The sequence below is a fragment of the Suillus paluster genome (assembly GCF_016628075.1).
Source record: "Suillus paluster strain FC165 chromosome Unknown EDB91scaffold_46, whole genome shotgun sequence".
In the NCBI taxonomy this organism is placed as follows: Eukaryota; Fungi; Basidiomycota; class Agaricomycetes; order Boletales; family Suillaceae; genus Suillus; species Suillus paluster.
The window spans coordinates 278,052-301,697 of NW_024537606.1; the positions used below are offsets into that span (position 1 = coordinate 278,052).

The 23,646-nt window shown below is 47.1% G+C and overlaps 7 protein-coding genes across 7 annotated transcripts; 2 read left to right on the forward strand and 5 right to left on the reverse strand.

Annotated features, from left to right (window-relative positions):
- Positions 1–363: 363 nt before the first annotated feature.
- EDB91DRAFT_1238347 (uncharacterized protein) lies at positions 364–913 on the forward strand (the record flags this gene model as incomplete). The annotated part of the gene is made up of 4 exons (XM_041321699.1): positions 364–413; positions 443–545; positions 595–702; positions 734–913. The coding sequence occupies 4 exons, from the start codon at positions 364–366 to the stop codon at positions 911–913; spliced, it is 441 nt and encodes a 146-aa protein (XP_041174984.1).
- A 1,630-nt stretch (positions 914–2,543) lies between these two features.
- EDB91DRAFT_577812 (uncharacterized protein) lies at positions 2,544–3,651 on the forward strand. The gene is made up of 3 exons (XM_041327770.1): positions 2,544–3,018; positions 3,084–3,237; positions 3,296–3,651. The coding sequence occupies exons 1-3, from the start codon at positions 2,651–2,653 to the stop codon at positions 3,575–3,577; spliced, it is 804 nt and encodes a 267-aa protein (XP_041174985.1). The 5' UTR covers positions 2,544–2,650; the 3' UTR covers positions 3,578–3,651.
- Positions 3,652–4,455: 804 nt separating this feature from the next.
- EDB91DRAFT_1250771 (uncharacterized protein) lies at positions 4,456–5,805 on the reverse strand (the record flags this gene model as incomplete). The annotated part of the gene is made up of 3 exons (XM_041323265.1): positions 4,456–4,700; positions 4,746–5,167; positions 5,216–5,805. 3 exons carry the CDS (start codon positions 5,803–5,805, stop codon positions 4,456–4,458), a joined length of 1,257 nt encoding a protein of 418 aa, XP_041174986.1.
- A 2,082-nt stretch (positions 5,806–7,887) lies between these two features.
- EDB91DRAFT_1250773 (uncharacterized protein) lies at positions 7,888–8,929 on the reverse strand (the record flags this gene model as incomplete). The annotated part of the gene is made up of 5 exons (XM_041323266.1): positions 7,888–7,977; positions 8,038–8,156; positions 8,220–8,280; positions 8,340–8,708; positions 8,762–8,929. The coding sequence occupies 5 exons, from the start codon at positions 8,927–8,929 to the stop codon at positions 7,888–7,890; spliced, it is 807 nt and encodes a 268-aa protein (XP_041174987.1).
- A 1,002-nt stretch (positions 8,930–9,931) lies between these two features.
- EDB91DRAFT_1238349 (uncharacterized protein) lies at positions 9,932–13,074 on the reverse strand (the record flags this gene model as incomplete). The annotated part of the gene is made up of 12 exons (XM_041321700.1): positions 9,932–10,381; positions 10,437–10,766; positions 10,821–11,018; positions 11,072–11,251; positions 11,307–11,403; positions 11,459–11,619; positions 11,669–11,870; positions 11,922–12,118; positions 12,178–12,357; positions 12,434–12,466; positions 12,530–12,652; positions 12,754–13,074. The coding sequence occupies 12 exons, from the start codon at positions 13,072–13,074 to the stop codon at positions 9,932–9,934; spliced, it is 2,472 nt and encodes an 823-aa protein (XP_041174988.1).
- A 1,544-nt stretch (positions 13,075–14,618) lies between these two features.
- EDB91DRAFT_1056617 (uncharacterized protein) lies at positions 14,619–15,251 on the reverse strand (the record flags this gene model as incomplete). The annotated part of the gene is made up of 3 exons (XM_041314021.1): positions 14,619–14,797; positions 14,849–15,050; positions 15,117–15,251. 3 exons carry the CDS (start codon positions 15,249–15,251, stop codon positions 14,619–14,621), a joined length of 516 nt encoding a protein of 171 aa, XP_041174989.1.
- A 667-nt stretch (positions 15,252–15,918) lies between these two features.
- EDB91DRAFT_1056620 (uncharacterized protein) lies at positions 15,919–16,651 on the reverse strand (the record flags this gene model as incomplete). The annotated part of the gene is made up of 3 exons (XM_041314022.1): positions 15,919–16,131; positions 16,178–16,288; positions 16,415–16,651. Coding segments are annotated over 3 exons (561 nt in total), but the record flags the coding sequence as incomplete, so codon positions are not given.
- Positions 16,652–23,646: the final 6,995 nt, after the last annotated feature.

Here is a 23,646-nt window from a genome sequence, read left to right on the forward strand (position 1 = left end):
ACTATGGAAGGCACTAATGCCTGTGGTAGGCGTTCCTGCGGGCCCTTGTGCCTTTGAGTGAACCAGAGGCCGCGGGGATGCCAAATAAGACGGAGTGGCGGGGGTGGGCGAGGATACTGGGAGAAAATCAATCTCACTGGTAAATGCGACTGACACTGCATATTCATGTTTAGATAACGCGGAAAAAACAGCTTCGAGTATCAACTGTGAATCATTTATTAATGCTCTGGAAAGCCAAGTGGTATCGATGCAGTCATTGAAAAAGATGAACCTCGACGATTTGATGCGTGAGAATAACCTGCCAGTTCTATCGCCTTCCGATAGCCCAATGCCTCCGACAGCACTTGCTCGTGAAGATCAACGATGGATAACAGTTATATATCGTTGATATCAACTAATCCACAGGATGTCAAGTCAGTAATTGTCTCGCGGGAGAAAATAGTCCTCACAATTTGACTACCAGAGTCAGTTCCACGTTGGAAAAATCCACGGGGAAGAAACACCTCACGGACAATAATCCAGAAACGTGCTGGACATCACAACAGGTATAACGACGTTCCCTCGTTCCGAGACCTCATTGACCTCAGATATTAGGGTCCTGGGCAGTATATCCATCTAACGTTCGAAAAGCCAGCGATACCCAGGCGTGTCACCATCATCTTCCAGGGGGGTTTTGTCGGAACGAAATGTAGACTCGGCGGTGTGCGAAGCGTCAGATAGGCCCGAATGGCAGACATGGACATATATCCACCCAGAGGATGCAAACAGACGGCAAGTTTTCGACTTGATAACCCATAGAGACGGATTGCCAGGGAAGGGAATTCAGAGCATGAAACTCGTTTTCGAGGAGAGTTCAGATTTCTACGGTAGAATCATAATCTATGAGCTGAAAATTGAAGGTCTCTTGCTCTGAAATAACATCGTTTGAAAGTTCACTGGAGGCAACGCCCGTCATGTCGCGCTCTTGAACAGTCCTTTTGACGTCGAAAAATTGTGAGGTGAACACTGAACGCAAGAGCATGGGATATAACAAGACATCTCGCCTTACCTGCTGGCCATGGCCCCCATCTTTCTAGTATGGTTGACTGGAGTTGGCGATAATATCAGCGAGAATCGCGCATGAAGCAAGTACATACACATTTCTCACCAAAGCATGGCACTGTAGCAATCTTGGCATCACGTCGCACGGCAGCATGCATCGACAGTACATGAACATAGCCTACTATTTATCTGTACCCCAAGAAGAACGAGGGTCAGCGAGGGAATATCTGCATATGTATATACAACCCACTCCAGTGCCTCTCCGCGCTCTTCGCCAATGCTCCTAAAGACCTGCCCACCAGGCAAAGAGAGGTGGCAGCTATGCCCAGGACAAGACTTCTATTGTAGCCAAGCATTGAACCCACCACATTCCTGGAGTATAACATGCAATCAGAAGAGCTATGGGGTACAACATCAAGATACATCTCCGCGCAAGGATCAACTACTCACCTAACATTCAAGAAGATGATAGAGACGGTGAGGAATATACTCGGCCAGCTGATGAATAGAAGTGTACAGCATGATCGAAAGTGCGAAGCCGTCAAGACCTGCAATTATGTGAATGTAAATATAAATACGCGCAAGGCCAGGTTTATTACCAACATCTTTAGCCCATGTCCGATCGCAGGCTTCGTATATATTAACCACCGCTAAACCACACATCAAGCCACCGAGCGCATGCACGAAAGAAGACAAAAATATAGGAACCGCGCGGTGTGTATGGAAGAAATGATGCCAGGGGAGGTTGTGTTGAAACGAAGATAGCAGAAGTAGTGAGCATTTGCAAATCCGATGTTGGATTTCTTCATATTTCGACTACTAAGAGAACACCACAAAGCCTGCCTGCAACGTCATGGCATCAGTACACGGATGATGATTAGACAGTCTAACGATGATCTTCTTCTGCTGTTTCTCCCATTCGTTATCGTCCGTGAAAGATTGCCAGTACTGGTCAACAGTCAGTCTTGCTACCGAAATCAGGCAGAGTGCACGAGATAGCAAGGCCTGTTTAGAGAACTTTTTAGGGTCTGGGTCCTTCCACCAGTCTGGTAACGGTGGCCTACAACAGTGAAAATGAAGTTTGAACCAAGTCTGAACTGGAATTTGCATGATCACCGGGCCCGGGCCGGCGACCCCCCGAGAGATCCTTGAGCAACGCTCAAGTTCTCCGCGATCAATCCGCGAATCCGCAATAGTCCGCGATGATCATGTTCGATCAATCACTGAGTATGTCAGTCATTCGGGCTCATATACTTACACACCGCCCGCTCCAGACTTTCCCCACCGATCTATTGCTTAGACTTCAACCTGCAGGCTTACATAAAAAACAAGCTAGGATCCGGGACGATCCCAGCCTTGTTCATAGAACAAAGCTTCGTTGACGTACGTGGATGAACGATCCGGGGATCACCTAACCATTTTATGTCAACCAGGGTCCATGCCTTTGTATGTATTGAATGGCGCAAACGTTCGTAAGTAGATGTAATACGTTTCTATGATCCGGGTACCGCTGCGCATCCTTATTGCACGGTGGAGTCGCACCACAGTCTAGTGGCATCACTGTGATCCTCGTCCGACTGTCCCAGAAGCGTAGTATATTTTGCAACAGATGACGACCGTACCTTCCGCCCCCAATCTTGCTATCTTTCGCAGCTACGCTTCCAAACTCGATCCAACGACTCTGCCACCATCGATCCTACTCTCGCACTCAGACACATGTTTGACGGTCTTTGACTCGTTCCCAAAATCCATCTTTCACCTTCTGGTCTTACCCCGAATCAAGCCGCCCTTGAGCGCGCACCATCTCGCGGACCTACGTTCTTTACTTCGATGCGAGAAAAGCGTCGCAAAGGAGGTGCTTATGAACTTGAATGAAGAAGCGAATACTGTGAAGAAGATGATTGAGGAAGAGATGATGAAGAAGTACAAATTCAAGTGGGAAATATGGACGGGATTTCGTCCAATTTCGAGTATGGAGTGAGCGTTCACCTATCCTATCCTGTGGTTTCTTAATTTATCTCATGGTCATGGCGTCGTTTCAGACACCTGCACTTGCATGTGCTTTCTGCAGACATGTATTCCCCGAGGATGAAGCTGAAGAAGCACTACAATTCGTTTCATCCTGGCCTGGGATTCTTTCTGCATTTGAAAGATGTTATTTCGTGGTTCGATGCCGAGCCGTCATATTATGGAAGGGTGCGTCTGCACTGCAGGGGGATTCTGTAGTACTGATAGAATTCGGGATTTCTGTCAGATGGCTAAACTCGATCGTAGCCAGTATGAGCCACTCTTAAAGGACGACGATCTTTGTTGCTGGAGATGCGACCGTGCGTTTGGGAGCATGCGCAAGTTAAAGGCGCATTTGCAAGATGAGTTCGATCAGCTGACGAAGAGGGAAAAGGCGAAGTTAGAGAGGAAGAGGAAGCGTGCCGAGGTGCCTGCTTCATCCGTGCAGACACCTGTGGGTGATGATGAGCGATCTGAGAAGGTCGCCCGTGTCACTCCGAGTCGAGATGATGATTCCGCGCAAAGGTAAGTGGCGACCTACGCTATCTTTGAGTCACTGGTGTTTTGTGGTTGCATCCTTATGGCACGATACCCATTCTTAGTTCTCTTGTGCACTAGCTGAAGTTGTTTGAGGGCAACCCATTTAAAGCTGTGAAGTCGTGGTTGCGCTCAGTCCTCAAGACAACGATGCCAGCACAGATCTAAGAATTTGAATCCATTCGAGAACCCATGAATACCGCTTGTCCACATGGGTGAACCACGCAAGCAATTGCAACAACCTGACGTTGACTTTGAGCTCTAGTGTCTGATGGTGGCACAGGCACGTCGGTAGAAAATGACTACGGTGACGAACGTTTCCGGAACTTAAATAGCATTGGGGGAGATCGTTTCTGTCAGCATGTCTTCGGTACATAATTACTGAGGATTCACTGATCGATGCCGCTCCGAATTAGACGGTAAAGCGTTCACAAATTCATGTTTAGATCACGTTTGAGAGTAAATGTAGCTTGGGGATGACGCGACAAATGACTTCCACCGCTACAGGTGTCAGGTAGATTGAGTGATAATCGAAGACTAGAACATCATGGTGCTCACCCAGTTCCGTCCCCTGAATGCACCTGAACCAACATTTACGTACATGAATACGAACGACTAAAGCTGTACTGAAGCAATGAAGTCAGAGAAATGATTCTTGCATAGAGAGAGGCATAAGTAATGTTCATGGAATCATTTGCTCGCGATTCAGAAAAAGTGGAATGGATGAGTCATGTTCGATGCATCGAACAAGAGTCTACAATGGAGGACAGTCAAAGTCAGTAGCCGGTACACATAAGAAGCGTACACGTACATCATGTCTCAGACTTGTCTGTTCGGTGGTAGAGTTCGTGAAGCCATCTTGCTCCAATATCACTCGTTATCAGCAATATACTTGTCCATGTCATTCCAAAGCTCTTGTCGTATCATCGTCCAAGCAGCTCGTCTTAACTGGATACAATCCGAGCACCATTCTTCCTCCTCCCACGGAATGTCGATCAACGCCTGAACACCACAAACTGGATCGAATAGAAATCTTGTGTACAGCCCAGAGTCATGAACACGTATGTCCCAGGTAGCCTGTTGGGCCCTCTTTTGTGGACATATCTTTGCAGTATCTGGCGGAGATCAGAAAAGAACTTTAACGCTAGATAAAGCAGTACCTCGTAGTGATGCCTTCCATTTTTCGTCCAGGCAGGGAAATGTGTCAATTCGCACAGCGACCCTTGACCAGGTGGTGACCAAGAACTCTCTCACGAGCGCCACACGCCTTTCGTCTGCACGACCGATCCGCTTGAGCCTTGGCTGCCCAGAAACGTCGTCGTCGGGCAGACCAATCCGTCGGGTCCTGGCAAGTTCGTACAAGGCACGCTTCATACCACTATTCACGCCACATGAACGAGCAAGAACAATAACTTCTGCAGCATTTTCCTTCCGCTCGGAGGTCAAATCCACCAGGTTTGATGACCATGTCTGTTCGAGAATTCGAGCTGCCCAGGCACGATACCATTCGAAGCGCAGGGCAGTCGCTGCGCGGAGGATGGGGGCAAGAACTAAGAACGGGGGAGGTTCGAAGTAATATTCGCTAGAGACAGTCAGAATAGTCCATGCGAAGACAATGATAAGTAAGTACATTGGGTTATCATCGAACTTCAACAGAGCCGCAAGGTCATCCGCGGTAGTGTTACAGAGGTGGTACACCGTCGCTTCGCCATCGGTTTCCACCCACACATCGTCGTTCGGAGGGATATCTTTATCGTGATTTTCAAGAAGCCGCGCGAATAATAACGACTTGGTGACCAGCCTCGATCGATGAAGCTTGAACAGCACCTCATCAACCTCGATGACAATATTGGCGTCCAAGATATAAAAATCTTCGTGTTTTACAATAACGCGATCAGACCTAGCCCGCTTGTGAGGGCGTCCTTTGTCAGGATCCTTGCTGGTCCTTTCGGAGGCTTTCCTCGTTCCCTTGGCCTTGTGACGCCTCTTCGCATCATCCTTGTTCACGCTTGCAGGCGTTGTGGAGTCATTTAAGACCTTCTGAACAGCTGGTGACTCCTGCTCCATGTCATCCACGTTAATCTGCGAGCTTGACGGTGGTAGCTGAGAGCTCGAAGGGCCATGCACCGATGTGACCGTCTCCTGTTCCGACTGAATGGGAGATTCAGCTGCTTCGAATTTAACCTCACTCGCATCCGGGACTACGGGGTCGACATCCATTGGAAAGGGATGTGAGCCTCTGAGAGTGTTGATCTCAAAGGCAGGCTAAACGGAGAGTCGAGACTAAAAACAATCTTTATAAATTACATCAAAATTACATGCAACTTAATGCAATCGTGTCACCCACGTGACCGCGTTCCACGCCGAATTGTCTGTCAGAATATGCTAGGACCCTAGTCAATATTATGTCGGAAATATATAATTTGGGTTGCCATTCCTTAAAATAGATTGAAAGGCTTCAATTTGCCGGCAGCATTACGATTGACTTGCAAGAACACCCGAAATTGCCATAAGCCGGTTGGCAGTGACCCATTTGGTCTTGTGTCTGCCTTCCAAGGCAGTGCTAAAATTCCAAGATGACATGCCTTGCAAGGCATCGAAAGACAGTTCCAAGCGCTCAGGTGTCTTCCAATAATTTATTTTTATTTCAAGAGAATTTCGACATGCAGCGCTAGTTTCAATTCGACCAGTAAAATTCAAACTATTGAAATCATATTGAAACTCTCAGAATTGAATTGCGGGTGGTTCAACTAACAAAATACAAAATGATTTTTACAAGACTACGTAGATTGTGCTTATGATATGGTAGACATAGCAGGAGAGCGAATAGGAAAATATAACGATGATGGAGTGTGCCAGTGCCAGAAACGATCGAGGGCAGCTGGGAGTAACGGCAATGGCAACGAGAGGGTGTAGATCTGAATCGGGAGTGTCAGAGGCAGAGTATTAATTCAAACGAAAAAATACCTGTTTTGTTATTGCTGTTGTTGCTGGAGTTGTTGCTGAATCAGATTCCTAATACCGCTCACAGACTGGTGGTGATGGCAATGAGAGCGGGTGGATAATGGTGAGGTCAGAGGTGGGATAAATTTGTAAAAAAAATAACAGTACCTTTAAGACAATAGACTGCACTGCTGCTTAGACTGTTGTTTGTTGGTGGATGGTCTAGTCTAGAGACAGGGACAGCAAAAGATGATAATCTCATGATAAAGAACGACTTGGAAAAAGAAAGTGGAGTAGGATGCGGGGGTGAGAAAAGTGAGGAGAGATCGGAAGGACTGAAGGATGAAAGGACGACAAAATGCCCATTATATATGGCACATTGATGAGCTGCGGCGACATTGAGTGAAATCGTAGTGATGATTGTCGATGGACTTAGAGATTCAGAAATTGTGGTAGTTGGATTTCAAGAGATGAGGTAAACTTGGCATGAATTGAAATGTAGCTGCTTATTCAGTTATTTGGTTGTATGTACTTCTAACCTAATTTAGTAATGATTCTGACTGACGTCGTATCATAGTAAAAAAGATATTTGAGCATGCAGAAGAAAGATTGAGAGAAACAGCGTGTGATCAGAATGATATCATTTCTTGCGGCCAGACCTACGGACCTCAGCACCTGATTCGTCCTGGACCGCCTTGGCTTTAGTATGCCTTGGCTTTGGTTTGGGCTTTGGAGGGATAGCACCAACCGCATTAGCCTCGCCTGCCAATGCAAGATCTTGCATTGCCAAAGAAATGGAGTGAGAGTGTGCCCCAATGATAGGATCAGGCGAGTGCAAGACGACGGGAGCTGTTGCAGAGACAGGTGGCAGTGTGTCAGGGGTGGTGACAGGAGTAGGTGCTGGTAGTGCGACCGAGGCAGATGGCGGGTGCGCAGCAGAGGAAGATTGCGCAATAGCCTGAGGTGCAACAATGACAGGATCAAATGGAAAAGCAGGCCCTTCACCTCCCTCTTCCATAGCGCGCTCAAGTTCCTCTTCCCAGCTGTTGTAGGAGGTGCCGGTATCTGCCACATCCAGAGTGGCGTGTGAGGATGAGGTTTCGGGAAAGAGGGCGTTGTTGAAAAAGTTTATGATGTCTCGCGCCCAAGCACCTCCAGTCATTAGACGTTGGTGATAATAGTTGTGATACTGATGGTACAGTATGTTGCTTTTTTCGCCTTTCACATACAAATCCTTGTCGCCTGAAAGAACAAATATTGCCTATCAGTGGGATATTAATCTGCGCACACTCAGAGATACAACATTAAATGAATACTTACAACAACTGCAGCAGCAGCAACCATACCTGGAGTCATATTTCATAATTGCCAAAGTTTGCCCTTGGTCTTCGGGGCTGGAGCGTAGGTGGCGGAGAGGGAGGATTTCCTGAAAAGTGCTACCTTTAAGACCTAAGTGTAATTGTAGAAGCGATCAGGACTTCATTAATGTACGTAGAATAACACACGCACCTGAACAAGCTTAGCCGTTTTGAGAAACTCGTCTTTGTTGGGATGCTCTGGATGAAGAAAGAGTACCGGCGCAAACTTTGTGTATTCGCCGTGGGGATTTACAAGCAAAGTTTGGCACTCTGGCTGGGTATTGCGAGGGTAGCCTCAGACAAAAAATTCAGATTTCAATCCAAAAATAGCACCTGCGCAAGACTTGACGTCTGAAACCATCTCTGAGCGAATGCCGCTGACACCCTTTGCAAACTGTCAGAATTGGAATCAGTTGCAAGTTAATTTAAGTAAGCTGAGACAAAATTCCCTACATGCGGTGCAAAGTTCTTATAGCCCATCAACTCATGATCAATTTCTGGGATGAACTTGAATAACTTGGCCTTTACGCCGTCCTCTATTGACTGTGGCGACAGCCAACGCTCGCTACCAAAGAGTTCAATGTTAGGAAGCACATGCAAAGGAAAAATCCCGGCGTTAATCCATAGACAGTGTGTCATAGAATATTTACGCCCGTGAGCCCGTATAGTGTCTTCTTTGGCAGAGAGTGCAAGATCCTTGGCGGTCATGTTTTTCCCCCATCGTCCTTTGGCTGTAGTAGCTTCGAGAAGGGCGTTTCGTTTCAATAGTTCTCGACATTTGCCACGCATATTCAGCAGCAGATTCTGTGCCATTTCAAGCGCCTGTATGTATGTGAGTAGCGGGAAACGACACCAGTCACAACCACAAGACACACCTGTCGGACTTCCTGAATAGTTGCACCATCTCTAGCAGGCGCAATAGCAGCGCGTACCTCCATGAGATCTTCATCTGAGTCAGAATTGGTTGAGTCCTCATTGGCGTGTGAATTGCTTTCGAAGTCTGAATCATCTTCAGCAAATTGGTTTCGCTGTGGTTGAGACATGGTTCAAAGAGGCGAAGAGGTGCAACTTGGCCTGAGACTGTCAAATTTTCCATAAGATGTTTATATACAGTTTGACACTTACCATACATTGCAAAATTGCGCTCTCACAACACGTACTGAGGCTCATGGTCCATTGAATCTAATGTAAATGCACACCCTACTTACCTCCATGAGTCTAGACCAGACACGTCTTATCACTGGCAGGAGGAAGCACGACATAATTGATACTTAGGTGAGGGTGTTGAAGATTTAATGGGTGCCTGGCGGAGATTATTACTACATCACGACTGCAGTTGTAGATAAGGGATCACACACCTTGACACTGCATCAAATGAGCAACAAATAGGAAGAGTTGTACATCAGGCCATCTTGTTCGGTCACCGGTCATTATTCGTGTTTTGGGATACCGGGTGATGATGGCGCCAGTACAACACGGCAGTACAATCCTCCATACCTGGAGGCAATGTCATAAAAAATGGTGAGTGAGGGGGGTCAATACCCTGCAACGCCAAAAAGCGAAGTCCGCATCACAGCTAGGGTTGGGGCACCGAGTTCGACTGGAGTAGGTGTTGGAGAGGATAGCGAGACTGAAAATTTGGCATTTGCATCTGCAATATCCTGCCTCAGCTTCTGAAACTGCTGAGCCGCAAAGTTTGTGTGTTGGAGGAATATTATGGGGGAATTATCACTGGCTTCAAGCATGCGGGTGTATTGGTTGAATAAGAATGTTTTGGGTAGGGGTACTCACCATGACGTTCCAGGATTTGTTTGAGTAAGTATTGTTGCAGATGACCTTGAAGTTGTTTGAGTAACTATTGTCGCAGATGACCTTGGAGGCGAGGATGGTGATGCTGGGGAAGGACAAGTGCAGTGAAGGTGACCAATGAGTGCAGATTTGTGCGGTGAAGGGCGTATGTGATGGCATGAGGGAGTTTGACCTTGTGAGTTAGATGAGGATTGGGGGTGGGGGCACAGGGGTAGAAAGTGTGGGCCTCCATTACCCTAGAAGGACCTCAAAAGTTTCGCACGGAGGAACATGTCCATGTCAACGAGATCGACAAGGAAGAAATCACGATCATGATCATGATCTGGCACAAGTAAGGCGCCACGAACAATAGATTGCAGAGAAATGAATTCTGAGGAGGCTAGAGGGCGTGCGTGAAGGCGAGTCAGCCCCAGATCATGATCCACACCGCCTCTTGAACCAGTGGGAGCATCCATGGGTAGGACTAATGCGAGTTCGAAAGTGTGATTGCTGACCGTGAACTTGAACATGAACAATATCTGAACAAAGATATGCTTGTCAATCCCATCCTTGTCTAGAGTGTGGATCAAGGCACAATCACAACGTTCACACCCATGGAAGTTCGGATTACATCGGAGGTAGTCAGTAGTCAGTTTCCAGTCGACAATAGACTCATAGTTTACTTTGAGGTAGCGATGCTCTTGAAGCTATGATAAACCATAATTAGCAGATACTCAGAACGATGTGGGTGAATGAACGAACCTTGTCGTTAGCTGTAGGCTGCAACCACGTAACACCATCGGCCAAAGGAATGTTGTTTGACGCAACAAAAGTGTTGAGAAACTTTGTGAACTTCTTTCGGAAATCCTGAAATGCACGGTTAGATGTGTTGCCTTCCTCCACTGCAGCAAGAGTGACAGGAACTTGAGGAGCACCAATATGAAGATGGCCTGCGAACGGTTGATCGTCTAGTGTATCCTTGTCTTCAAGTTGTCCCTGTGACATTGTGCGTTTGTGCCAATCTTCATTGAGGTAGGAAATACGACTGCATATTAGTTTGGAGACCAGACTGATGTGATCAAGCTTGAGGACCTGTGTGTTGGTGTTGGCGTTGCGGGCAGTTTTAATTAAGGGACAACTGTGCACCTGATTGGCAACATCCTTGCGATTTGTTTGGCGTAAGTATGCTCGCTTCAATGGTCCATGTTGTTTCTTGTTTGGTTGAGTACTGAAGTTACGGGCTGCTCCTTTCGCACGAATGTCGGGGAAAGCATGTGTCAGAGCATGCACCTTGGGAAAATTCCAGTTCTTTGTCAAATCTTCGCCCTGGATGTCGATATATGCCTGAAAATATGTTAGATGCAACTAAAAGTCAAAGGAAAATGGTATATAGATACATGTAAGCGTGTCCCGAATACTCGAAGCTCTGCTTCGCCAGCAGCGAGTGTCGCTTTGGTATGCACATCGAGCGCTATGTACATAGTCAGTTGCAGGTAGCTACCTATACACTGCAATAGGGCATAGCCAATAGGATCTTCACTGCGCTTCAACACATTTTGTGCTGAGTACAGCATTTGCTAGAGTCCAGAGGATGTTAGTAGGTTTATTGATATACAACGTCGAATAGCATACCTTCACAATATCCCTGAGTTTGTTGCCATCGCTAAATGATATCGTCATGACGGACTTGAAATGATTCAAGTCACGCCATCTTGGAAACATGTCGAACCTGCAGAGTCCTGTAAGGATATTAATAATGTAGAAGGTAATACGAAATATATTACTGTTTATCAATTTTCGCCTCGGCCTCGCGACCAAGTGCCTTCGCATGGACTTTGAGCTCCCCGAAAAGGTGGTTGCCCCAGTTACCAATGTCATTGACATGTAAGGGATCGAATGAGAGCGTCTTGTGAGGATCGGAGTTGTTAACTTCCCAGAGCGCATTCTGATGGTAGTCAATTAAGTTAGCTTATGAACCAAATCAAAACACAAACCGCAATGGGGCGTAAACCATGCGCCTTCAGGACTTCTTCCCCAGCAATGCGGTCCCTCAAATACAGCTCTAAAAAAGTTTTTGCATCTTCGACAGTTCGAGTAGGATATGTTGCGTTGAGGTCAGAAAGTTTCGTTGAGGGAATGCAACAGACAGGGCAGGGACAATTTGAATGTAGCCTGCGAATTAATGCCATCATGCATCTGTTAAAATGTGAGTTATCATGATGTAATACAAGCCTCGAGAATACACACTGTTCTTCATAATCTGCGGACAGAAGTAGGATTAGTGGGTATAGCCATTGCATGATGGCGTCAAAGCATCTGTGCGCAAAACCTGTTTTGGAGTACAGGGTGATGGATTCCAACAACTTGATGAACACCTTATGCCAGACAACACATTTCATATTCGTGTAAGAGAGTTTTCCATCTTCGTTGGAATCTGTAGGAACCTGTTGGATTAGAACTTGTTATGCGTACCTACTATTATGATTGATACTTGAACACTCACAATCGGCAGCCAGCCCACCACACAACCTCCTCCAATTCCGTCGCTGTTTCTTATGTGAACGGGAAGATTTGCGCAACGAGCTATCACTGGGTATGCCTTCACGTGCCCAGACGAAGTGAGATGCATTTTGTCGGCATAGAGGATGAAGGCAAATGGAACACCGTTGTTCGGCAATGATGACTACAATAGATCGAGTACAGATATAACACATATATTAGCAGCATAATACAAAACACGAATACATAATAGTGCATACTTGAATTCGCCACCACCGATCTGCGGTCCAAGGCTCGTGAATAAACCATTTAAAGTCAGTACCATCATGCTTGTACAAACGCTGCACATCCCAAACGAAGTGCGGTGCCAACAGCGGATCTTGCAACAAGTCCATAGCCCAATCCCACAGCGGCCGTGTATGTACATCAAATTCAATTTCCTCCTTCTTGTAAGGGATGGAGATGATGTGCTTCTCGAACTGTACAAATTATACCTGAATACTCAGTAACAGAGTGAATGAAATTGAAAACATCTCACAGTCGTCATTTGAGTGGCTGCTCAATCCCAGGCCTTCGACACTTCAGTGTGAGATCTGAACGTAAACTTTGCTTGTCCCTCGGTGATCTGCCATATCAACTGCAGCATCTTGTCAGTTTGATCCTTATTGAGTGCCGATTGGTGGGCAAGTTCTGCAAATTCAAAATCTGCGCAGCACATAAAGGGTTGCCAAGGTGTGTTGTCGATGATGGGCATGGAACTGGCCTCTGCCTCAACAGGGTGTCCAAAGGTGGAAAAGGTCTCAATGGCAGGGGTGCGTCCACTGTTCGGGTGATATTCGGTTTTGAATGTATCACAAGCAATAGGGACTGCAGTTGCTACCGCAGACCTACTTGTCAACATGCTTGTGTCCGAGCCCGATCCTAATAATAAAACATTATATGGTTAGAAACAAAACGTGCAAGAGTGATACACATACGTAGACGTGAATCCCCCCCAATGCTCATAACACCATCCTCCACATCACCAAATGTGTTGTCGTCGGCACCTTCGACATTTGCTATGTCATAGTTGGCACGCTGATCATCCGCCGGCTGTGAAGGTCCAGTAGTGTCAGTTACGGCTACTTTGTGTCCATTTTGGAGGCGTCATTTATCCTTTCGATGTTCTGATCAATATATGTCAATATAAAATCTGATGCATCATAACGTTTGAAGTCCAATGAACTAAGTAAATGTATTGGAATGATGGTGTACCTTTCCTTTGGGCCTCAACTACCTGAGCTGCAATATCAGCAAACTCCTTGTCGCACCGTTTCTTCTCCCGCTTGTGTGAACAGCTCCCCTTGTGTGACTTGATGCCACGAGCAGAAAATGATCTCTGACAGAACTTACATCGGACCTGTGCAGATGATTGAGTTGTTGACTGTACATAGGCCCGTCCTTGTGTAGATGACATCTAAAATACACAAGAGATTGATTGATGATCAAAGGCGAATCAGTGATTGCAAGTGTGATGCGGCAGTCTAAGGGCAATATGATATGATATGTCACCAAGAACGTTGATGTCGCTGATTATTGATATAAACTGTATAGTCCTTCCAAGCCCCTTGGACCTTTGTCAGCCTGTTGAAACACAGCACGGCATCTTGCGAGACACCAAAAGAAGTCGGTGCCTTTGCCAGACACTTGAAATAGACTCGGTCCGACTTGAATCTCGGATGCAATGAAGTTGGAAGGCATCACAATTCAGTCCAAATATAGCAGCCTTCCAAGCCCCCTTTAGAAATTTCCGACATAGGGTTCCGCACGGGTAACACCACGGGTCGGAAACTCAACACCGTACCCGTACCCGCCAACACCATACCCATGACGGGTATGGGTACACACCGACCCGTAAGTATTGCAGGTTTTGGAGAACACCGCGGGTACATTAACAAGAAGAGTGTATTAACGACAATAAAATGAATATTACTATTTTTCCTTGTCATCCTCCTCAGCCTCAACTTCGTTTCGCTTCCATTTCTGACTCCTTACAGCAGCTAGAAGGTCCTCCATCGCCAGAAGATCACTTCTGCCCCAGGCTCCAAGGCAGAGAAAGGCACAAATTGTTGATGGTGCAAGTCGATTGCGAGTGAAGTGAAGGAGCTGCCGAGCCTGTGAGAAGACACATTCAACTGCAGTTGATGTCGCTGAGCAAGATAATAAGTACTGATTGATTGAAAGACTCAAGATTCAAGGGCGGAATACCTGGGACAGAGAGATAGTCTAGTGCCATCCGATGTAATGTTGGGTAAGTACGGCAGTTGTCTTGCCACCATGCAAGTGGGTCCTTGGTCTTCACAGTTGGTAATCGAAGGAACTCATCCAGTTTGCTGCTGGTAGTGCAAGACACAGAACCAAGTGAGTAGTTGCCGAAGTCGTCATCATTCTGTATAGTTGTCAGTGTCAGTGTATAATTAAATGTTGCATACGGACCACGTCTGCTGCAGTGTCATCAGTAGTCTCAACAGACTTCTCGTATTTATCAGTGAACTCTTTGCGAACAAGCTTCTCGGCAGTATCAATCCACTCCTTTTGCCAGGAATGCTCACAGAAGCACTCAAGCTTCAGGCCAGGATGTAGGACTTTATTAAGATGATTAGCCAATGATATCAGTGAAATTTTGAAAGACTGACCCATGGCAATGCGGTATACATTGGAGAGATCTGTGATCTTCCAGTAGCGATCCATCTTGTTCTTCGCAAGCTGCATAGCCGATATAACTGCAGAGTGATATGGCTCCTTCATCTGTTGATTGAGCTTGTTATTGAGCTTGTCCATTGCTAGTATCACAGCTGTGATGGTTGCCGAGTCCTGAGAGAAGAACAAGGTAGCCTTCTTGTATTGCTAATGGATCAAAGTAAGTGAGACAGAGAAATATGAAGTATGACAAGCAAGACCTACGGAGAGAACCGCAACAAGGTCAGCAACAATTTTCCACTCGTCATCATCCAATTCATATTTTTTAGCCCGCTTAAGGCTTTTATCACTCGTTATGCGATCAATGGGTTCCTGATATTGTAATGCAAAGACCAACATGTCGTACGTGGAGTTCCAACGTGTTGCGACATCACGCGGCATGAGCTTCTCCTTCAAGCATGATGCTCCACATCCCTGTCGCCAAGCTGGGAGCAAGAGAGTCGTCGAGCGAATCACAGCAAAAGACAGTCCACGAATCTGCAATATCAATATTAGCTAGTATTAGACAGGGATCTGATCTGAAATGCTGACCTTTGCAATAGTGCCTTTAACAGTGGCAGTGGCATCTAATATCTTCTCACGATTGGCCTGCGAGAGCATTTCCAACTCATCAATGTTGTCATCAGTGTCATTGAGCTCAGATGTCAAGTCAACTTCCTCTACTTCTGAATCATCATCTAAGATAAGCGGTGGCTCATCGTTATTCGCCACATTATTATCGGCATCAGATACTGATGCTTCTGATGACTCAGAGTTGAATGGCTTCAGCAAAGCTTTCGCAGAAAGCTGGAGAGTATGGTTAAAACATCGAACACGGTTGACAGACTCGAATGAGTTGTTGAGGCTTGCAAGCTTTGTTGTTTGAGTATCATTCGCAGTCGCATTATCAGCATTGACTGCAAGAATCTACGATCGTCAATTTAACATGGTTTATGCAGTATTTAAGATCGGCTTACTCTCTTTGTTAGCCCAAAGTGTTCAAGCATTGCTTGAAAGGCTTTCGCCATCACAGCACCAGTATGTGACTATAAGATATGTTGTGTGAAGATGGGCGGAACATTTGATATGGCCTGCGATGTACCTTGGCAACTTCAATGATGTCGAGCAAAAATGGAAACATTTTACCCTCACACTCAAGGTGAACTGTCCATGCTACAAAGGCACGATGGTTGGGTGAAGTCCAAGCATCCATAGCAAAGTGTAAGCGTCCAGGGTGATCCTAACTGTTGTGTTAGCCAAGTTTCAGATATCAGCAAAAAGCTTACACAGAGAAGCTTTCCGATGTGTTCACTACACTTCTCGAATGCCACTTTGATATTGCGGGACAATACATCAGATGATGAAAGTTCAATGTTCGGACGACCTGCACAAAGAAGCTCGCGGAGTTCACGGTCATTGATTATATTAACCGGGCGATTGCTTTCAGTGATCCATTTCACAAGTCGAGCACTGAAACTGATGTTAGCATGAAAAATCACACAGATTCAGATCATTTACCGAACTTCCGGGTTTGTGTGTGTCCGATGAGAGTAATGGACAGGCTGTTGGCCTTGGCGTGCAAATGCTGCATAGATGGAGCCACTATTAGCACTAGCATCCTTACCCTTCATGGCATTGTTGATGGCATCCTCGCCAAAGCATCCAATGGCATGGTGCTTCAGATTAGTTGTCGAAGACTTATCCTTTGTATCCTGATAGCGGCGCACACCACCTAAAGCCGTCTTACACTTCCGTGCACCACATGGGAAAAAATGACACAAGCGTGTAGTGAGTTACAGGTACGAGCGGACGGGAGGGACACTAGTTAAAGCAATAATCTCAGTCTGTAGTCAGAACTCTTTATTACAAGTCTTGTACCTAGTTAAAGCAATACTAGAAACTTGTTAACTGATTGTATCGCGTCTGTAAAATAATGGGTACTCACATCTCAGTCTGTAGTCAGAACTGAGATGCTCTTATGGTCTAGCTCGTATCTTTATAGTACGTAGGATGGAAACAAAAAATAAATTGATCGAGAAATGAAATATATGACTGGTATGAACCGATGTCAACGTGTCGTTCGTCCATCACTCCTTTTATTGCGCTCGCACTGACATCTCGGATCCTTTGGACAGCTCTACTCATCATTCAGATCATTCGGAGTCCAACACTCCCCCTCGAGCGCAATCCAGGCTCATTTGAGCTCTGAGCTTCTGTAGACGGGGGCGAGGTAAGCCTTTGGTGAATGTGTCCGCCACATTGTCTTCGCTGGGGCAGTAGAACAACTGGAAGGTGCCGTCCTTGATGTGGGTGTGGATGAAATGGTATCAAATGGCTATGTGCTTGGTGCATGACTGGAATTTTCCGTTCGACGCGAGGGTGATGGCAGCCTGATTGTCGCAGTAGATGGGACTCGGGAGAATAGGGGGCTCATACAGTTCTTCGGAGAGATACTGCAGGTATAGTAGCTCTCGGGCGACAGTTGTTAGCGCTATGTATTCTGCCTCTGCAGTCGATAAAGCGATCAAGGGCTGCTTACGTGCGCTCCAAGCAACGGGACCTCCATTCAGCAATACGATGTAACCCAACATTGAATGGTGATGGGGCTGGGACGCCCAGTCCGTGTCGACGAATGCCTCAAGGCCTCCATCTGTGGATCCAAGGGTGAGTTCGTAGTCTGCTGTGCCTTTTAGGTAGCGCATGACGCGCTTGGCTGCTTCCCAGTGCGCCTTTCCAGGGTTTTGCATAAATTGGGAGAGGGTGGCGACTGCAAAGGAAATATCTGGGCAAGTGCTGGTAGCAGCATACATGAGAGAACCGATGGCGTGCTGGTATGGGACGTCAGCCATGGCTTGCAGTTCAGCATGGGTAGAGGGAGACTGGTCGGCGGATAGGATAGTCCCAGCGTCCATAGGCGTCTGAGCGCTCTTCGCGTCAGTCAAGTTGAAGTGCTCTAGGACTGTGTTGATGTACGCCTTCTGGGACAGGGTAATGGTCCGTGTGACGCGGTCGCGGGTGACTTTCAAACCCAGAAGCCAACTCAGCTCGCCTAAGTCAGAGATTTTGAAGAACTTGCATAGTTGCGACTTGAACCGCTGAATGTGGGAAGTATGGCTAGAGGTGACGGCCATGTCGTCGATGGACACGGTCACGACTGTGTGTTCCTGTGAGGTGTGTTTAAAATAAACGGCTTGATCTACCTTCGAGCGACTGAACCCAATCTTCAGGAAAACACTGGCTAGCTCTTCTGCCCATTCAAACCCTGCTTGCTTCAATCCTGGCAAGCTTCTCTTCAACCGCAGCACCTTTCCCTTCTCTCCCTCCTTCAAGTACCCAGGTGGCGCCCTCATATAAATCTCCTCCTGGACATCTGCATATAGGTATACACTTTTGATGTCTACCTGGTGTATCTCCCAGTCGCGCTGAGCCACCATCGTTAGCACGGTCTGAATGGTTGTTATATTGGAGGTAGGTGCGAATGTGTCGAAATATTCGACGCCATACTGCTGACGCTGTCCGTTCACCACAAGACGGGCGCGCAGTTTCAACTTCTCTCCATCTGGTCCTCGCTTGGTAGCCAGGACAAAATGGCATGGGATAATGTTAGCACCACGCGGTGAGTCAACCACTTCCCATGTTCCAAGCTTTTCCAGCTGACTGATCTCATAGTCAACTGCCTCTTGCCACTCCTTGCCGTCCGGGCCGTTCAGGGCCTGCTGAAGGGTAGGCTCAGGTTGGACAGCCGCTAGGGCGTACTGGTGAGTTACCTCCTCCTGCTCCTCCGCGGAGTCCTCTAGTTCGAAGATTTCGGCAGCTAACATTGCTCTCTCTCCCTTGTTGAGGGCAGCAAAGTATCCTGGGGGCAGGTGTACTCGGGTTATCTACGGTGTGGGTGGGGTCTCGGGGCGTTGGTGTTGCTGTCTGGGCGGGGTAGAAGGTGGCTGGGATGGGGAAGGAGAGGTAGTCTGGACGCTATTCACAGGTGCGTTCTCGTTCGTTCTTGCGTTAGAATCGGCATTGACGGACTCCCCCTCGTCCAGCATATCCTCTCCAACAACCTCAGCTACCGGCGCGAACGTAACATTTCGTTCGACCGAAACGCGTTGCTTCGCTGGCCAGTACACTCTGAAACCTTTGGACTCAGTATCTATACCCACAAACAGAGCCTCCTCCACTCTAGCCTCCAGCTTGCCTGTGTGCTCCTGATGGACGTAGACAGCGGAACCGAACTCATGGGCGTTGGATAGGTTGGGCTTACTGTTATGGATCAGTTCATAGGGCGTATGACCGGGGATGGCCTTCAATGGTAGGCGATTCTTCAACCAGGTCGCATAGCTTATGGCTTCGGCCCATAGGAACTTGGGCAGGTCCTTCGCGAGTAGCATCGCACAGGCAAGTTCAACCAAGGTACGGTTTAAGCGTTCAGCAACGCCGTTCTGCTGAGGCGAATCATGCACAGTTAACTGACGCACGATTCCTTGCTCCCGCAGGTACTTGTCGAACTCCTCACTAAGGTACTCTCCGCCGCGATCCGAACGAATCTTCCGCAACCGGACGCCTGGGTTTTGACGAGCCAGGTGTGTCTCATAGTCCTTGAAGGTTTCTAGTGCCTCACTCTTCGCTTTAAGGAAACGAACCCTCATTTCACAGGAAAAGTCATCCATAAAACTGATATAGTAGCTCGTCCCACCTAGACTGGTGGTCTGGGCTGGGCCCCAGAGATCCGTATGCACAAGCTCCGCGTAGCTGAGCGCTCTATTCTTTGCTTTGCTCGGGAACAGGTGTTTGCTTGACTTCGCCTTCACGCATACATTGCAGAACTCGGGTGACGAGGTAGGGTCGAGCTCCAGTCCTTCGATGAGTCCCTTCTTGACTAACTGTTGCACAGCCGTCTGGGAAATATGGCCAAGAACGCGGTGAAGTTGAGAGACTGTGAGTTTCGTCCTTGCCGCGTGCGCATGGTGCTTACAAGCAGCAACACTATAAAGGCCTTCTACCTGGGGAATTTCGGCGATTACCTTGCGCTTGGGGCCTTGTGATAGAATTTTGCACATGTGGCCCTCAAAGAGTACGGCCAGGCCTGCAGCAGCTATGTGGTTGGTGGATATGAGTGTAAACGCCATGGTAGGAGCATATAGGGTGTTCTTCAAGGTAACGTTCATCCATTTATCGCCCAGAGGTAAGTCTATGCTCATGTCTCCGCAACCAATCGCACTGAGCGTGGAACCGTCTGCAATGTGAACATCCTGGGGGACTATATCAACGAAGTTGGTGAATTTCGATCGATCAGGACAGAAATGTGAGGTAGCGCCGGAGTCCATGATGGCTCCACGGCAATCAACAGGTACCTTCAACCCTTTCGCTATGCCAGCCAAGTCTGACGTTATAAAGGCATACTGGTCCTGGGTGTCTGGTTCTGCAGCCGCATTAGCGTTCTGCTTCTGGGTACATCCGCCTTTGCCTCATTTCTGTTGCGGACCTTGACCTTCCTTTCCACCACCCGGTCTCCAGCAGTCTGCCTTATAGTGGCCTTTTCGATCACAGTTGAAGCAGGTAACGTCTGCGTTCGCTCCATTTGCTGCGCCTGAGGTGCGGGACTTCGTAGATTGACCGCCCTTGGCTGCCAGCGCGGCATTGCCTCCCTTCTTTGCCGGGCGACGGTCTGTGAGCTGGCGATGCTCATATTCCTCCGTAATGATGCTGATGAGCTCGTTGGGGGTGAGGGGCTTCTTCATTATTTTTGCGGCAGTGTTTACTGATGATAGGAGGGGGCGATACGACTCGGGAAGGGAGCCTTGTACGATGGCGTGGAAGTCTCGATCATCGAGCGCTGCGCCCATGCCAGCAAGTGACTCTCTCAACCTCAAGAGTTCGGTGAAGTGGGCTTTAACATCCCCAGCTTCATCGCACCTCGTCTCCTGCAGATGACGATGTAGGTCAATCTGTACTAGCTCCGTTTTACCTTCATGAATCTGACAGATCTCTGCCCAGATCAGTGAGGCTGTATCGAGCTTCTGAACGGAAAGCAGCAGACGATCTGTTATTGTGCTAAAAATTTGCTGCTTGACCAGCGAATCCTTTTGATAGAACTCATCGATTCTTTTATCTAGGTCATCCAAGTCCGTCTGAGTGGGGCTCGTACCGTCGGGCTTCCACATAATGCAGTAACATATACCTGTCTCAGACGGGCAGCCGGGTGTGACAATGTGCCGATAGAGACGGGCCACCCGGTGCCGGCCCATGGCAATAATTGTACCGTGTTAGACGAGTGGGCTGAGGGGGTGGAGTGTCCAAGGCAAATGGATGGGCCGGATGTATATAGTATAGATGGTAGTATAGCAATGTACTATATAGGAAATTATGAATAGTAGTAGTGAATCCAGTGTGTGATAGATGAGTGGGCCGGAGGAATGGAGTGCAATATAGACGAATGGGCCGGGGAACTGGGGTGCAATGGAGACGGGTGGGCCGGTATAGCAGGTGCAATGGAGACGGGTGGGCCGGTAAAGGAGGTGCAATGAGGACGAGTCGGCCAGTGTTATTGGGTGCAATGAAGACGAGTCGGCCGGTGATATGGGGTGCAATGAAGACGAGCTGGCCGGTGATATGGGGTGCAATGAAGATGAGTGGGCCGGTGATATGGGGTGCAATGAAGACGGGTGGGCCGGCATTATAGGGCGCAATGGAGATGGGTGGGCCGGTGATATAGGGTGCAATGAAGACGAGTGGGCCGGTGATATGGGGTGCAATGAAGATGGGTGGGCCGGCATGATATGGTGCAATGGAGACAGGTGGGCCGGTATTATGGGGTGCAACAACGACCGGTATTTATGTAACCGGTTGCTTGTGGTAACATAGCACTCAATCCGGCGATTCCACCGGTGGTCTGATCATGTAAAATGGTTAAGATTTGACAAAGTTATGAGCCCTACAAGGGAAAGCCATAAATTTAGAGGATATTATGATATATTGTATCTAGACCATTGCAACCGGTATTTTTTGACCGGTATTTACATGACCGGTTGCTTGTGGTAACATAGCACTCAATCCGGCGATTCCACCAGTGGTCTGACCATGTAACATAGTTAAGATTTGACAAAGTTAGGAGCCTTACAAGAGAAAGTCACAAAGTCAGAGGATATATCATATCTAGACCATTGTGACCGGGATTTTTCAACCGGTAGTTATGTGACCAGTTGCTTGTGGTGACATAGCACTCAGTCCGGTGATTCCACCGGTGGCCTGACCATGTAAAATGGTTAAGATTTGACAAAGTTATGAGTCTTACAACAAGAGAAAGTGACAATTTCAGAGGATATATCATGTCTAGACCATTGTGTCCGGTATTTATGTGACCGGTTGTTTATAGTAAAACATAGCACTCAATCTGGTGATTCCACTGGTGGTCTGACCATGTAAAATGGTTAAGATTTGACAAAGTTATGAGCCCTACAAGAGAAAGCCATAAATTTAGAGGATATTATGATGTATTGTATCTAGACCATTGCAACCGGTATTTTTTGACCGGTATTTACGTGACCAGTTGCTTGTGGTAATGTAGCACTCAATCCGGTGATTCCACCGGTGGTCTGACCATGTAAAATGGTTAAGATTTGACAAAGTTATGAGCCTTACAACAAGAGAAAGTGACAATTTCAGAGGATATATATCATGTCTAGACCATTGTGACCGGTATTTATGTGACCGGTTGTTTCTAGTAACAGTACTCAATCCGGTGATTTCACCGGTGGTCTGATCATGTAAAATGGTTAATATTTGACAAAGTTATGAGTGCTACAAGAAAAAGTCACAAGTTCACTGGCAGAGGATATATGATATCTAGACCATTGTGACCGGGATTTTTCAACCGGAAGTTATGTGACCGGTTGCTTGTGGTAACATAGCACTCAATCCGGCGATTTTACCGGTGGTCTGATCATGTAAAATGGTCAAGATTTGACAAAGTCATGAGCCCTACAAGAGAAAGTCATGAATTTAGAGGATATATGATATCTACAGTATTGTGACCGGGATTTTTCAACCGGTAGTTATGTGACCAGTTGCTTGTGGTAGCATAGCACTCAATCCGGTGATTCCACCAGTGGTCTGACCATGTAAAATGGTTGATATTTGACAAAGTTATGAGCCCTACAAGAGAAAGCCATAAATTTAGAGGATATTATGATGTATTGTATCTAGACCATTGCAACCGGTATTTTTTGACCAGTAGTTATGTGACCGGTTGCTTGTGGTAACAACTATATTACTGCAAGCAACTGTTCACAAAAATACCGGTCACAATGGTCTAGATATAACATCCTCTAAATCTGTGGCTTTATCTTGTAAGGCTCATAAGTTTGTCAGATCTTGATGATTTTGCATGGTCAGACCACCGGTGGAATCACCGGATTGAGTGCTATGTTACCACAAGCAACCGGTCACATAACTACTGGTCAAAAAATACCGGTCACAATGGTCTAGATATCACATATGCTCTGACTTTGTGACTTTCTCTTGTAAGGCTCCTAACATTGTCAAATATCAACCATTTTACATGGTCAGACCACTGGTGGAATCACCGGATTGAGTGCTATGCTACCACAAGCAACTGGTCACATAACTACCGGTTGAAAAATCCCGGTCACAATACTGTAGATATCATATATCCTCTAAATTCATGACTTTCTCTTGTAGGGCTCATGACTTTGTCAAATCTTGACCATTTTACATGATCAGACCACCGGTAAAATCGCCG

Bases quoted from the DNA above. Each gene is read 5' to 3' on its own strand.
- EDB91DRAFT_577812 (XM_041327770.1), top strand. From the start codon at position 2,651: ATGACGACCGTACCTTCCGCCCCCAATCTTGCTATCTTTCGCAGCTAC. The intron at 3,019-3,083 runs GTGAGCGTTCAC...GCGTCGTTTCAG, and splicing joins CGTCCAATTTCGAGTATGGA to ACACCTGCACTTGCATGTGC. The intron at 3,238-3,295 runs GTGCGTCTGCAC...GATTTCTGTCAG, and splicing joins AGCCGTCATATTATGGAAGG to ATGGCTAAACTCGATCGTAG.